Source organism: Triplophysa rosa, linkage group LG20, assembly GCF_024868665.1.
Source record: "Triplophysa rosa linkage group LG20, Trosa_1v2, whole genome shotgun sequence".
In the NCBI taxonomy this organism is placed as follows: Eukaryota; Metazoa; Chordata; class Actinopteri; order Cypriniformes; family Nemacheilidae; genus Triplophysa; species Triplophysa rosa.
In genome coordinates, this window is record NC_079909.1 from 6,540,607 (window position 1) to 6,556,903 (window position 16,297).

At 36.8% G+C, this 16,297-nt stretch overlaps 1 protein-coding gene across 2 annotated transcripts; it reads left to right on the forward strand.

The window, feature by feature from the left end:
* Window positions 1-465: 465 nt before the first annotated feature.
* On the forward strand, window positions 466-15,931 carry crtc1b (CREB regulated transcription coactivator 1b). 2 transcript variants are annotated; one of them, XM_057362683.1, is made up of 12 exons: window positions 466-647; window positions 1,614-1,730; window positions 3,041-3,166; window positions 3,241-3,302; window positions 3,404-3,522; window positions 4,332-4,437; window positions 5,458-5,788; window positions 6,137-6,349; window positions 6,531-6,605; window positions 7,120-7,206; window positions 7,866-8,040; window positions 11,637-15,931. In XM_057362683.1, exons 1-12 carry the CDS (start codon window positions 522-524, stop codon window positions 11,840-11,842), a joined length of 1,743 nt encoding a protein of 580 aa, XP_057218666.1. In that variant the 5' UTR covers window positions 466-521; the 3' UTR covers window positions 11,843-15,931. The 2 variants fall into 2 exon arrangements, with proteins under 2 accessions (XP_057218666.1, XP_057218667.1); XM_057362684.1 differs by having other exon boundaries at window positions 467-647; window positions 3,404-3,507; window positions 11,637-15,929.
* The last annotated feature ends 366 nt before the right edge of the window (window positions 15,932-16,297 follow it).

A 16,297-nucleotide genomic window follows, 5' to 3' on the forward strand; every position in this document is an offset into this window, starting at 1 on the left:
TTGTCTACAATTGATGTGGTGTATTGTTTATCTTTCATTTAAGAAATATTAAATTGTTTTAATTAAGGCTACATTTTTATATGTATTGTAAACTATGTAAGTAAAAAATCGGCCCTAAGTATATAAATCTAATGAATGTTTAAAAAGCATGCAAAAGCAATTTTTACCAAGTTCATAAAGAAAGCATGTTTCTATTAAAACACTTAAAAGACTAACACAACAATATTCTAGTTAAATAGGCCTACTATAATAATCAAGTATTTATGTGTGCGTATATTAAATGTTTTATTTTTAAATATAAAAAATTATCTAGCTATCTAATGTATCTTTGTCTTATTTTTATATTAAAAATAAAGATCCTGGATCATCGTGGTGGGTGTGTGTGTTTGTTTTCCCAATGACATGCTTCGGCAGTGGACTGTCACTGGACTCCAATGCCCAGAACTCTGCCCGCGATGACGCGCCGCCGCAGCGCGCAACGCGTCTCACGCATCGCTCAGTGTTTTGGAGAAGAACGGAAGATGGCGACCTCAAACAATCCGCGCAAATTCAGCGAGAAAATCGCCCTGCACAACCAGAAGCAGGCGGAGGAGACCGCGGCGTTTGAGGAGGTCATGAAGGACCTGAGCATCACTCGGGCTGCACGGGTACGTGTGTCACGCCAAACGCGCACTGACCAGCTAAAGCACGGGTGCTATGTAGAATACAGACTGAAATGTGATTGAATCACTTTTGTCGACCGATAGTCGTGATAAAGCTGTATGGGCGATAATGATGTACCTGTGGTTAAGCGTAAGGGGACATGGATGAGATGAATGGGACGCTGAGGATGCGCTGCTGTAAGGATGCTCGGCCAGTCGCCTTACAGATGTCGTGCACATCTGCACAGGGACTGCGAGCCTGTTCTGGCCTATGATAGCATTTCAATCTTTTATTTCTTGTCTTGTTGATGTGATATAGCCTATATCAGAAAGCGTTTTAAATGTCATATCGGAAAGACCGGGGCTAGTTGTCACAATATATGTCCAGTTTCACAAATGCATGTTTCTTCTAGAAGTGCTTTTCAGTGTTGGTTTCAACCACTTCTTAAAATTCTTTTAAATTATAAATGTAGTGTGATTTCAATCCTCCATACAAAAATTCTGTCCCATCACATTTTTGTTGGCTAAACAACAATTGCAAGTTCTGTTGACATTGCACTCCATTGTTTTCAAAATTTTAAATGTTGCTTTTCACACTTTTATTTTTTACCTGAAGATTGAAGATTATTGAAAAATAAGGACTTTTCTTTTGTAGAATAGCATTGACTTCCAAAATGAACTCAAGAAAATTTTGTAAATATTGTGACAACTTGCCCCGGTCTTGCTGTCACCATCCCAGTAGATGAAATAATCCAGACTTTCACCACGTCTCTTTATATTGAACTCTAAAGTATATTAGAAGTGACAGGCTCATAATATGTTGATGCCCATGTTCTGCTATTTTTTCTTGTCTTTCACCAGTGGCTTCTCTCATAACTCACCCGATGAAGTGTTCAGTGTGTGCTTTAGGTTTCATTCATGGGTTCATTAAATCATTCACTGCTGCTTTTCACACACTGTTATTTTGCACAGCTGCAGTTGCAGAAGACGCAGTATTTGCAACTAGGCCAGAATCGAGCTCAGTGCTATGGAGGGTCACTGCCCAATGTCAATCAGATTGGAAATAGCAACACTGACCTCCCTTTTCAGGTGAGAGCATAGCATTTCATAAATTTGACAATAATCTCGTCTATCACTTTATGCATCCATTTTCCCTAATCTAGTCATGATTCATAAACATCCAAAGTGAATAACACAAATGTAGTGTGAAGAATATGGATGCATAGTTTGTTATTCAGTTACTGTTGAACTCTTGTTATTTCGGGCAAAAATCAGGTTATACCAGAGTTGCAGAAATAGCCTTGAATCAAACTGGGGCACTTAAATGTTGGTAAATGAAAACAGATTTTTTAATCTAATAATGAGATAATGACAAGGTTGCCTAGAATGTTGAATTTAATTTATATATTCTTAACTTTTGTTTGTTAAAGGAATATATATGAAACTTTCAAGGTGGAAAGTTGTAATGAGAAAAATCAGCAAATAAATCAATTGAAAAAAAAATTTGGTCGAAAATAACAACTGAACAAACATCAAAAACATTTCTTGCTAAATTGACCGTCTTATTTTATAAGTTACAAAGATGGCAAGTAGCCAAAAAATGCATACGTATGTTCACCTACATTCTAAAAAATGCTGGGCTATTTTTAACCCACTGTTGGGTCAAAAAAGTATCGAACCCAGCCCATTGGGTTGTTATTTAACCTATGCTGGGTTGTTTTAACCCATTGGTGGGTCAAATAAAAACATTTTACAGCAATATTCTGATCAAACTAAAATAACCAATATGATTTTCATCCATAGAAATTTTAAACTGTATTCTATGTATTCTTTATATTAAGACATAGGATATCCAACTGGAAATGGTCAATAGTCACTGGGGGGACAGTGACTAGTCTAGTTGGCGACATTTTTTATATTTTTAAACCACATGTGCAGAAAATGACACTTTGTGTATGTATGATGTGTTTATAGCGTTTCATGGATAAAAGATAGAAATCCACATATTTGAAGTTCACTTTCTGAACTCCTCCCTATTTCCAGCCCTGAGGATATGTACAAAAAATGTATTGACTAAGAATAATGAATAGTAAGAATGTAAAACAAAATATTAACCAAAAAAATTCAGATTACTGTTAAACAAAGTGTCCTGTATCCAGAAAAGTGTTGATCATCAAGTGTTTATTAAAGACAAGTGTCATTTCCTCTGCTATCATTGCTCTTCATTTTATGAGACATTAACTTGATAAAGTTCGGGGTTGTTTCTCATTGCTTTTCAAAGCTTTCATGTTGCCAGTCCATCTTCTGCGTGAAGCTGTATTCTGCTTTTATTTGCCCAGCAATGCTGCAACAGTTTTGAGAGCTGAGAGTTCTCTTAAACAAACCAGAATCTTTTACAGACAACAGTTTTGGACACCAGTCGGACAACCCGACATCATGGCCTGGTGGACCGTGTGTATCGCGACAGAAATCGCATCGCTTCTCCGCATTGCAGACCTCTCTCTGTGGACAAGCACGGACGTCAGATATCCTTCACCACAAATTTTACTTTGCAATGTTTTTTTAACAGTGCATGACTTTTTTCTTAACTTTTAATTACATTGACAGCTGTCCATACAGCTCGGTGTATCTGTCACCACCACTCGACACAAGCTGGAGGAGGTACAACAATTTTTCTTATCAAAAAATTAACAAAACGGGTTCAAAGGTCATAAATGATTCTGTTTTAAATGTTGGCTTCACTTCTACTGGTTCTGCCGCAGGACTAACTCTGACTCAGCTCTACACCAGAGTGCTGTGACTCCATCTCCACAGGACACTTTTGTCGGTGGATCTCAGGAACTGCAGTTAAAAGGAGTTCAAACATGTACGAATTTAGGAGGTTATTTGCTATTTTTACAGAACTTAGAACATCTTTCTAAATATTTTGTAACACATTACAATAAGGTTGTATTTGTTAACATTAGTAAATGCAACAATGAACTATATGGAACTATATGTACAGTATGTACTATATACATACATACTCTTAAAAAATTAAGAGACCATTCCAGATTTTAATTTAATCAGCATTTCTAGATGAATTGTGTCCATTTCAGTCCAGTGTCTGTTGAATTCCAACACAATCAAACCTCAGGAGTGACATAAAGTCATCCAACAGCAATGTGAAAGACTGACAGCAAGACAAGACACATGAAAACTGTGATAAAAATCAGGGTTATCACTTAAAAAATATACGTAAATTTGAACTTTGCTAATACATATAGAAATATTTAGAAAGTAAATATGAACTAGTTTTCTTTGCAGTATTTGAGATCTGAAAAAATACAGAGCATTTTTTCTGTTATTTGACCTGTTTCTCCAGTTTTCATTTTCTGCAAATACATGTAAATAGAAACAATATTTTTATTTGAAATTTGGGAGAAATATTGTTTGTAGTTCACAGAATGAAACAAAATGATAATTTTACCTGAACACATACCTATAAATAGCAAATTCAGAAAAAATGAAAGTAATTTTGAAATGGTCTCAAAGTGTGAAGCTTTTATATTGGAATATTGGAACCGAGTAGCTCTTTTTGTTATCCTGCAGGTTCAGATGGGATGAGAGACTTCTTTACAACCACATTAAGTATTATTGTTTGACTTGCCCTTCAGCATTCATCTCTCTTTTTATATGTTTGTCTTTCAGTACTGTTGCTCACCCCTCCAGACACAGAGGACACAGAAACAGAGATGGAGAAAGATGAACCAAAAGCATCTCTTCACTCAGAGTCACATGATGTGCCAGGAATTAAGTGAGTTTATTATGAAAGATCTTATTTTCTCCTGCACCTGTGATTGACAGAAGGTTTGGCAGAACCTTTAGATGCAGGATTAAATGAACACTCGCAAGCACAAAAACCTTGGGTGAATACATGAAGTTACCAGTTGGCCGGTGTAGTTTTATTAGTATCTGCAGCTAATCATACTCTGACTGCTGTTCATAAAAAACAATAAAAAATAATGAACAAAATTAAAATGGTCCCAAAAAGGACCCATTTTTTAATCTACAATATTATTTCTTCTCATATTTGGGTGACATGTGACCTGGACATGCTTTAGTGAGAATAACCCATTTATTAACAAAATAAAAACGAGGTTTACCACCACGGGGTGTGCATTAACTTTCGAATAATTGAACTGACCGGTGTTAATTATTCCGCTTAATCCATACCACAGGACATTGTTCATATGTTAAATTTCTATGTTTGTCATGTTATCGTCTTTAAAGTGGATATAACATGCTACAGTATTTCATGCATTCTGACTTCTTTACACCATTAAATGTGCTGGCTTCTCAAGCTTAACATGGTCAACTTGTCAAAAACCGAGTTGAACATATGACGTAGTATTTCTGTGCCCGATTCACTCCGCCAGGGATTCGTACAGGTTTCGGAAAGATTTTCTCGAACATGGATTCCCGTTTCGTAACACAGGTTCTTAAGATACGAAGTATGCAATACTGCCGTGTAGGTACTCAAGATTAATATGAGATTGGCCGAAACTGCGTGCGTTACCTTATCTTTAAAATGCTCTTGATGGTAGGACTACTTTCTTGCGTATCTTATTTCAAGCACCCGATAGAGCGAACGGACACGGAGGCTTGAGCCACTGCTATGAGGTGTGAGTGAGAGAGCGAGAGACGGCAAGTTAATTCATACCCATAGAACGTTTGTCAATCAGATTGAAGCATTCAAAAGCCCCGTGGTATTAAAGTGCTTTAATCTATCTTTTTCTTTATACCATTTGTCACTTATGTTACTGTATCTTTCCAGCATATTTCCATCTCCCGATCAAGAAATGAACACCTCTCTGATGCCAGCGGCTAACAGCACGGGCGGTTCTTTACCCGATCTGACAAACATCCAGTTTCCGCCTCCTCTTCCCACCCCGCTGGATCCAGATGATCCCATAACCTTCCCCACATCCAGCCCCAGCAGTACCAGTAACCTGACAACCAACCTAACGCACCTTGGCATCAGTGCCGCCAGTCACATTCCTCCCAACCCTCCTGCCCAACACAGTGGCCCCTCGCCCAATATCAACCCGCAGCAGCCCGCCCCCACCATATCACATGTGGTTTCATCTCAAATACCTATCGCACAGGTAACCTCACCTTCATTAATTGTATAGCAAAACATTACATTCATGTAAATAAACAATATACAATATTACATTTTGCTAGATTAAAATAAAAAACGTTTAAATAATTCTTAAAATGCTTAATTTATTTAACATTATTACTAATATTATTATTATTATTAATCAACATTGTTTTATTTATTTATTCGTTGATTTATTTATCATACATATTTTACTAAATGATTATTTTTAATAATATTTAGACTTTTTATAACTGATTTCTCAATTGATTTATCAGTAGCTCATTTAATAATAATATGAAACAATGGCTTTTTTATTTTTAACATTCACATCGGTGTCTTCTTGTCATAGCCGATCACGATGGACAGCCTGACGCTGGAGCAGCAGTTATCTCAATACTCACTGCTGAGTTTACTGAATGATCTGCAGAAACAGCCACACACGCTCCCTCAGAACATCCGTCTCATTCGACTCCCGCCTCTCACTGTAAGCTCCACCCCCAGCACCGTCCAAATCTCTCTACCCAGCCAATCACAGACGGTCACCAGCGGAACTACCAACTCGGTATGGAGTACAAATGCAGTACAATTTTGCAGTACAAAACAGTTACCAGTATAAATGCATAGATTTTCTAACAGACACAGACATTAATTGTTTGAATGCTGAAATCAGACACTGTTGGAGACTGACCTTTAATCAGATCTGTCACATAGGCTAACACTGTTAGTTGTTTTCCTCTCAACAGCACCGCAATTCAGCCAATCAGTCACCAACATCTCCAGTGTCCAATCAGGGCTTCTCACCTGGAGGCTCACCACAAGTAAAACTTCAATTTTTAGTTTCATTTGACATTTGGTGTGCGTGTTTTTTGTCATATTATTTTTTGTTAGCGCTTTATATGTACTCTGGTGTTGTTTTATTCAAAATTATATATGCTTCAATCAGCTACAAAATTAAGTTATGTTTATTCAATAACATTAATAGTCTGTTACTAATGTTGATTTCGTAACAACAATTATTCTAATTAAAAATTACATTAGTATAGTGTAAGATGCAATAAATGTTATCTCTCACTAATGCTATTCTTCTTTAATAAAAAATGATTTACAATTATTATTAAATGCATTAATGTCATGTCACATTTTTTTTTGACAAATACATTACATTCATTACATACATTGTTTTTAATTACCTTTTGCCTTTTTCAGAAATGTCATTTTGTTTTTAATCTTTTGTACTCTGCTAGTGGGCATTTTTAGGGTAATTTTCCACATACTGTGAATGATTTTGTACATGCTCTTATTTTGCTCATCATTGGTCTTGTGTCCTCACAGCACATTCCGGTGGTTGGCAGCATCTTTGGAGACTCGTTCTATGAACAGCAGCTTTCATCCAGACAGACCACTGCCCTCTCTAACCAGGTACATGCGTTTCAATAGATTTTCAATTTCTGATAAAATTAAGAGACCGTTTCAAAATTATTTTCAGTTTTTTATCATTTTTGTTTAATTATGCGAACTACTAACAATATTTCTCCCAAATTAAAAAAAGTATTGTTTCTATTCGCATTTATTTGCAGAAAATGAAAACTGGAGAAACAGGTCAAAATAACAGCAAAGTTGCTCTATATTTTTTTCAGACCTCAAAACTGCAAAGAAAACAAGTTCATATTCATCTTTAAGCAATACAGCAGTGTTTGTACATGTATTTAGAAAAAGTTAATAATTGATCACCTGGATTTTTATCATATTTTTTATCACACTTTATGTCACTCCTGAGGTTTGATTTTGCTGAAATTCAACAAACACTGGACTGGAATGACCATAATACATATAGAAATTAAATGCTGATTAAACATAAATTTTGAATGGTCTCTTAATTTTTTTCCACGGCTGTATGTGTCCATGTCTGTGAAATCCAAAGTCTATGGTCATAGGCAATATGAAAGATATCAAGGTTAGTTTTACAATGATGTTTTTATGTTGAAGATGATTCTATGTTGAAAACAGTAAGTCACAAAAAATGACTTAAGCTGGGTTTTCACAGATGCATGTTAACATTTGGAATGTTGTTGTTTCAGTTGGAGCAGTTCAATATGAATATGTTGGAGAATCCGGGCAGCTCCAGTCACTGTTCAACGCTGAACTACACGCAGGCAGCCATGATGGGTTTAACTGGGAGCCACAGTAACCAGCTGGACTCACAGCAGCTGAGCTACAGTAACCATGGCAACATTCCCAACATCATTCTCACAGGTATTGTGCATTTCTCTTCGACAAGAACTTTTCAAGAGAGGTCACGGACCTAATTTGAGTGTCTTTATGTCTGATTGGCTGGCTTTATATAACATCATGATACATGATGTTTATATGCAAGCAGAAACAAATCATTAACTTTTAAGTATGGATGTCAAAGGATTAATCGTGATTAACCGCATCCAGAATAAACATTTATGTTTACATAATATGTGTCTGTGTACTGTGCATATTCATTTTGGATTTATATAAACATTCACATACATGCATATATTTAAGAAAAATATAAAAATTAATACATTTAATATACTATTTCACTCATTGGTAAATATAAATAAATTAGGGTGTCAAAAAATTAATCACGATTAATTGCATCCAGAATATAAGTTTGTGTTTATATAATATATACTGTATGTCTGTGTACTGTGCATATTAATTTTGTATTTATAGATGCCTTTGCGGTTAGTAAACATTGTGACACGTTTTTGTGGGCGTAGCTTAGGCAGAGGCCGAAAGATCCCCTGACCGCATTACTAATTCTAGGTAGCACGTTTTGTTTGCTTGCTTTTTGACAATGACTAGAAAAAAATCGGATTAAATTTTAACATGTAATGTCACTCACTGTCTAGGAACGCGATTGTTTTTGAAAAAGTAAACTTTCGGTCGCCGAAGCTCATTAAAGGGGTGATATGACACGGCTAAAACAAATATTATCGTTTGTTTTAGATGTAATGCAATGTGTAAACACGATTTAAGGTCAAAAACGTTGTATTTTCCACATACCGTGCATGTTTGTATCTCCTCTTTGCCCCGCCTCTCTGAAACGTGCAGATTTTTTACAAAGCTCATCGCTCTGAAAAGCGAGGTGTGCTATGATTGGCCAGTTCACCAGTGCGTAGTGATTGGTCGAATACTGCAAGCGTGTGAGGGAAATGTAACGCCTCTTACCATATTTGGAACATCAGGTTCCTCTTCAATTGTACTGACAGGTACGGCACACCTTACTTGAGTATACATTTGGGTGGTCTTAGTCAAATCATACCACCAACTGACGTAGATTTGTGGGGGTGTGGTTACACGAGGTGTTTCAGGCAGGTCTGGGTGAGCATTCGCTTTTAGATAGAATGCATCTTTTCTTCCGACACTTTTATTTTAGCAATTTTACGTGTCCAATACATGCATGTGCAACTTATAACACACCAAAGACACAGAAAAACACGCATTCGTGCCATATGACCCCTTTAAGTATAAGCAGGTCAGCAACATGATCTGGACCTGTCTCGAGCTATCCCAGACGCTACAATATTTTCAAACCAGCTTGATATTATCGCCAAGTGATCTTGTTGTGTGTGACACTGTGGAACTAATCCAGCCAGTCACAGCGCAGAAGGTTTACGTCAAATTATTGCGTGGAGGAATTAAAACTGCTGGCATATATATTTATTAACATTACAGAGTGTGTTAAATGGCGGGTATAAAAGACATAAAGCTATTTTAAACTATCCTAAAGCAACGATAATAGAATATGGTTAAATAGCTTTATGTCTTTAATAACACTTCAATGTTTCACGCTCCATTCCAGTGGATGGCGTCAACGCACCAACAACTCCACCAGTAACCACCAAACTAGAAGTTAGTGCAATGTGGGAGGTGTTTTCACTGTTAGTCGCATCTGCTCCTCGACCAAGGTCTTTTTGTTAGTGCACCTTGTCTGCGTTGTGTTGTGTAGTGTGCGTGCTACTACAACAAGAAGATGAAGGATGCCAAGAAACCTTGTTGAGTAGTGTAAGCGCCATAGCAATTCAAGTAGTCTCACAGTCTCGTAGTGTCAGCTCTGCTTTACGTGGCCTGACATCTACACCTAGCAGACAGAGAAACCAAGCCTGCACAGTAAAGATAAACTGAGAGCGTATACTTCTATAGATGCCTGCGTGTACTAACAGTGGCAAATGTTAGCAAATGCATTACTTGAACACAAACCTGACACATAACATGAACCTTCTCACTGTTCCCTCTCCCTTTATACTAATGCACTTGTGACAACTAAAGAAAAAGAGATGACAAACAGTTTCCTTTATGTTTAGTTTCTGGCTGATAGTTAACTGCTAGTTGTATAACTAACAAAGTTAGCTAGCATACCCTATGCGTTCAAAAGTTAACGCTACGTGAAAAATTACTACCTTGTTCCCCAGTTTCTGATTTGGGCATACGTGAGATATTTTCAGACACATACCCCCAAATCATAATCCATACGAACAAAAGACAGTACTATTTTAATCTTAAGTGTTATGAAGGACACTTAAGATTAAACATTTATTTACGATCCGTATTTATTATAATTATTAACGCGAGCATTTTTAATGATCGTTTCTGTTCAGTCCGCTCGTTTTATTGTGTTTAACTACAGATGTCGTCAGTGTTTTTGTTTGGCAATGGCAGCAGGTATGTGTTAAATATCAAATTGGAGACTGTATTCTGTCGATTGTGGCACTAAACAACACATGATATTTTAAACTCCTTATGTAGCCGAATCTGTGCTGGTTTTGGCCGCCTCCAGTTTTCCATTTGTTTTGCCTCCAGCTGATGCCGTGACGTAAGCGTGACGTCGCCACAAAAGGGGTACATACACACACAGTACATGTATGTGGGTCAAACACGTTAAGATGTCCCCATCAAAGGAAATTTACAAAAGTGATTTTATGTCCATAGAAAGCACATTAAATGTATAAGTAAAATGTCTACTTTATGGTTTCAACCAAGTTTTTGGAGAATAAAATGTCAAAATTTGGTTGAAATAATGTTACATTGTCATTCAGTGTTACACAATATTTATGTACAAATTCTAACAACATGCTTATTCTGACTTGTACATATTAAAATAAATAAAAGAATAAGGGAGCATATTACATTTTATTGTGCTTTAAATGAGTAAAATGTTATTGACAAATGGGCAAAACCTATAGGATAGTGGCAAATGTTAAAAAATGTAAAATTACAACTAATTAGCATTTGGGGTGAAAGTAGTTAGTCTTTTAATATGTCATAAAAAAAATTTTTGTTGTAAATATGCCTGACAAGATTGTTACACTGAATGACATTTTAGTGGCGTCTTCTGAAAATCAGGGAAAAATGTATGATATTTATTTTTTGCTCAGAAAAACAAAAATGCAATTAAATTAAACAGAAAACGTTTTCTTTTTTTGAACAACAACAATTTAAAGCAGTATTACACTTATTGTTTTTATGCTTAAACCCTTTTTCATCTTTGACCCATGCATATTTATGTATTTATTTATATTTACCAATAATTTAAATGATACATAAACGTTTATTAATTTTTATATTTTGCTTAAATGTATACATGTGAATGTGTTTATAAATACAAAATAAATATGCACAGTAAACAGACATATTATGTAAACACAAACATTTATTCTGGATGCGATTAATTGCAATTAATCGTTTGATAGCCCTACTTTTAACCATCAAATGTTAATTTCTTGGTTTCACTTACAGTTTCTCACGGGAGGCTCATCCAGTGTCTTTGCTCCTTGCTGTATTTACTAACTTGCCTAACTCGATTTGTTTCATATTAGTGACGGGAGAATCTCCGCCAAGTCTCTCCAAGGACCTCACCAGCACATTGGCCAGCGTTGGTGATGTCAGCTTTGACTCTCAGTTTCCATTGGACGAGTTAAAGATCGACCCCCTGACACTGGACGGACTTCATATGCTCAACGACCCGGACATGGTTCTCGCCGACCCGGCCACCGAGGATACGTTCCGCATGGATCGACTGTGAATCTGTGAATGCCATTTTAAGCGAGACGTTCAGTTGCATGGCCTCTCTGTTCACCATCTGGTCAGTGGCCGTCCCCCCAACCACCCACATAACAGCATGCTGCCGAAACGCTTGTGACCGGAGGCTTGTGATGGGGGTTCGGGGGGGTGAGTGGAGGTGGAATTGCTGTATCCACACTGGATGGTTTCCAATGCGCAATACTGTCCACCATCCACTCTCATTTTTTGATTTTGTTGTCGCCAACCTGTAGTTTCTGTTCGACTGTTTTTTTGTTTGTTTGTTTGTTGTTTTTTCTGGTTTACTGTCCATTATTGTCTTGATCCTGGAAGCACGTCTACCGTTGTTTTGTTTTACTATAATCATTTTCGTTATCGTTTTCGTTTCTACCGGATACCTGTTTTTTAACGTTTACATTATTCTGTCCTTTAATAACTGTGTATGTAATTGTGTTCATTTATTGGACATTTATTTACGATCTGTATTTATTATAATTATTTTCATCACATGCATTATTTATTCATGTTTATGTAACGATAAGGAGCACTACTCCCCCTGTGGTTTAAGTATTTAAGGGAGGTTGCTCAATATAAAGTGGAAGGCAAAAAAGCTGCTTGAACAAAATGGCTTCCATAAAGCTTCATTTTTGCTAGCATTTTATAACCTCCAAACATCTCAAGATGTGACGATTCGTGTTTTGATATCGTTCGTGGTCTTCTTTCTGTCAATATTCGCCAGTGATCCGTGACGTTTCCTTACAGAAGGACGGCAAGTTTTGCGGATACTTGGAGATCCTGTTTGCATACGTTACTGAAGATTCGTTCGCTGTTTTCGCTGTATCGTTCGCTTCACAGGTGGTCAGTAAATGTGACTCAAGAGCTGCTAAACACTTCACTGTGAGAGGACCTGATTTTGCCTTATATAAACGAAATGCTGTTTTTAACAGTCAGTGTGTTTTTCTAACCGTCTCGGAAACATTTTATCTCTCGTGTCTGGTTCTAGTTCGGCTGCGGTATTCTTGTTTTGACTATCCTGTTCAGTATTAAATCCTGTATAGTTTGTATATGTACTGCCAAACAAGTCGAGGTTCTGTCGTGAAGATGTCAATCTTTTGGCTTGGGGAGAGTAATGCTCCTTATTCTCTGTGCTGTTTACGGGAGTTTGTGTTTGTCATTTTCAAGTGTTCGTTCGAGCCCTGTTGCACGTTGATCAAGTGATGTTGTTTATCCGAAAGGTGTTAAGGAATCACTTATTTGCGACTCAAAGATGCAGTTATGATCTCTATGTACAGTCCGGTGCAAACGTCTGAGACCACGTTGAAAATGAATGACATGATAATTCTTTTGTGCAAAAGGTCAGATTTCCTTGCTTCCATTGAAGCACACAAGATGCTCTTTGGAACGGTCTTAAATCATGCTGGGATAACATGAATCATCAGGTATGGCACTAACTTATGGAGTGCTACCATTAAAGCTAAAGCGGGACGTACCAAATGTCCATTTTTTAAAACTTGTCATTCAAATTTCTATAATGATATAAATTGTAATGGAAAAAAGTATTGAAATAGAAATGAATGTGAAGTGGTCATGGATTTTGGACTCGACTCTCAAAAAAAATAATATATATATATATTGAAAATGTATGCCATTGGAGGGGTGACGTTTAGCCCTTTCTGCAATGAATCATGATGTTTGTTGATCAAATATGAGTCATTTTGATAAGGTTGTAGTTGGATAGGTTTGGGAAAGTTAATCTAGATTGTTGAGGAGAATATCTAGAAAAATATGTAATAATAGTTACTCGCAAAACTGCAAATCCAATTTGTGATTCCTGCAAACTAAAGGCATCAATTAAACAACAATCTGAAAGATTTCTAGTTGAATACAGTTTGTGAACACTCTTAAAACTAAAGGTGCTGAAAAGGTTCGATTCCATAGAAGAGCCGTTTTTGGTTCCACAAAGAACCATTCAGTCAAAGGTTCTTTAAAGAACCATGTCTTTCTTACTTTTTTATAATCTGAAGAACCTTTTTTCGCCACAAAGAACCTTTTGTGAAACAGAAAGGTTCTTCAGATGTTAAAGGTTCTTTATGGAACCAAAAGGCTCTTCCATAGCATCAAAGAACCTTTTGAAGCACCTCTTTTTAAGAGTGTACTTGGGGCCAAGACATAGCAAAGATTTATTAAATGTTGAATAAATGTCAAAATTAGTTATTTTTTACATCGATTCAACATTAAAACAATTATTTTTCACAGATTGTGGATTTACTGTAGTTAGACGTAACGAAACAAACTGCAATACTCACTTTAGTCCTAATTCTTCACAGCATTTATTCAGTTGTTTCACGTTTACCATCAACGTGTTTCTCAAACATCCATCCTGAATATAGTGTATATAAAGCTTATCACAGGAATATGACTACTGCATGTCAAAATGAGAAAAAAAACCTTTGGAACGAGCTTTTTGGTATGAGGTCTTTGTTAGCTTGGCTGATTCCAGTAAAGATTCACTGCACATAAAACAATATAGACCCCCCCAAAACATGGTGCATGTATTATTTAATGCTAGTGGTGTCATTTTACTGGTTTATCACTGATCATGTTTAGAAACAGAATGTATTTATGGGGCTCCGTGTTATGATGAGTGCATTACACCAAATGACCTGCTTGCTTGACCAAAGCACTACTGTTTTATTTCTCTGATCTGATTTGTCACTGTTTTCTGGTCACGGTAGCATTTTTTCCTGTTTTTCACGATTGTAGCATGTTTGATAGTTGGGTCATTTCCCTGGCCTCTTGCATCTTGAGTTTCCGTTTGAAATCCTGTCAGAAATCTCCGAGATATGGCAACTTACTGACGTATGTGCATTTCGAAAGCGTTCAGGCCGCTGCTCCTCGCTCATGAAACTCGGGACTGTTTTATCTTCTGAGAATGCCGACTGTTCAACGCCGTACATGCATTTTCCCCATTGTATCGTGAAGGTATCCTTTGTGAACTGTTCTCTGCATTGCACTGAAAATCCAGAGGGAAAACTTATTCGGAAGTGTGTTCGTGACTTCCCAATGCAAACTGAAAAAAGGGCTCCGTCCGTTTGTTGCTTTAACACGTTCAAAACATTGGGAGATGTGGACAAACCGCATGTGTTTTTTGGTCGAATCTGTTATCGATGCTTAGCATCTTGCTAACACATGCAGCATGCAGCCAAACTGTTTTACTGGACCGAATTTAGCTAACAGTACAGCACTGTATGTTGGAATTGTTCATTCATGTCCTGAATTTTTGTGTGAAAGCAAACCCCTTTAGCGTAACTTTCCCTTTAAGCCTTAGAACTGCTGAGCAGTTAGTTACCATGTCCTCATCCCCTCACCATTAATACTAATAAGGACGTAGTTGTCTAAATGGAATGTATTTCTAATGATAGTGACCCATAGGGCGTATAGCTGATAAATATATCAACCCTTACCCGTAAGTAACGTATAGTGTAAGCATTAACCAAGTGCCATCGACATCGATTACAAATGTTTTTATTTTGTCGACCACCATTTCACTTAACGCAGGTTTAATAAGATGATGTAAAAATGAACAGCTCGTAGATGACAGAATGTGCATAAAGTCTTTGTGAACTTTATGTTGCGAGCGCACGCTCGCTCTTTATTGGAAATAATGGTATATTAGGACATATCATTTGTGGTTTTCTAGAGCTTTCATTGGGTTGGTTCTATAAAGATGCCCCGTTTTGTAGTCGCTTTGCTGGTGTGCTCATCTCTTTCTGTGTCTCCTAAGTGTGGTACCGTATTGTAGAAGGAGCTGATTTCGTCCTTATTGTTTTGCTGGTCCTTTTCCTTTCTCAGAAAAATATGCTAATATGGATGTGCATGATGTCTCAGCTGCATTTATCAGAGCCTTCTTGTTATATCATTTATATTTTGTAACCTGTATTTCTGTACGTGTTTTTAAAATACATATATATATATATTTAATTACAGTGTTTGTGACTTCAGTTCTGATTCAGTGTTTCTTTCGGGTAACTGGTAACAACACTTCTCTAAACAAGAAGTTGATCAATTAACTATTTCTATCTACATACACAGCGGGTATACCCTTACATGGACTTTGCCATGTTGTTTCTACAGTAGCCCTAAACAGACAAACTACAGAGCGCATTTCGTAAATACATTATCTATGACATCTTAGTTCTGTGTCAACCACTGTAGTGCTTCGGAACGGAGGGGCGAGTGGTGGAGTGAGCTGTTGGTTGCAATTTGCAACCTCACTGCTAGATGCTGCTAAATTTCATACACTGGACCTTTAATACTATATTTTGCCAGTTAGTTCTAAATTGAACATTTAAATTTGATCAGAGAAGCTCTGGTCCAATGATCATTGAGCAAATGAAAATACGGCAAACAGTCCCTTACAGAAAAGACACACGAATTTCACATGTTTTTCACATGTGTA

Bases quoted from the DNA above. Each gene is read 5' to 3' on its own strand.
- crtc1b (XM_057362683.1), top strand. From the start codon at position 522: ATGGCGACCTCAAACAATCCGCGCAAATTCAGCGAGAAAATCGCCCTG. The intron at 648-1,613 runs GTACGTGTGTCA...TATTTTGCACAG, and splicing joins GCATCACTCGGGCTGCACGG to CTGCAGTTGCAGAAGACGCA. The intron at 5,789-6,136 runs GTAACCTCACCT...TTCTTGTCATAG, and splicing joins CTCAAATACCTATCGCACAG to CCGATCACGATGGACAGCCT.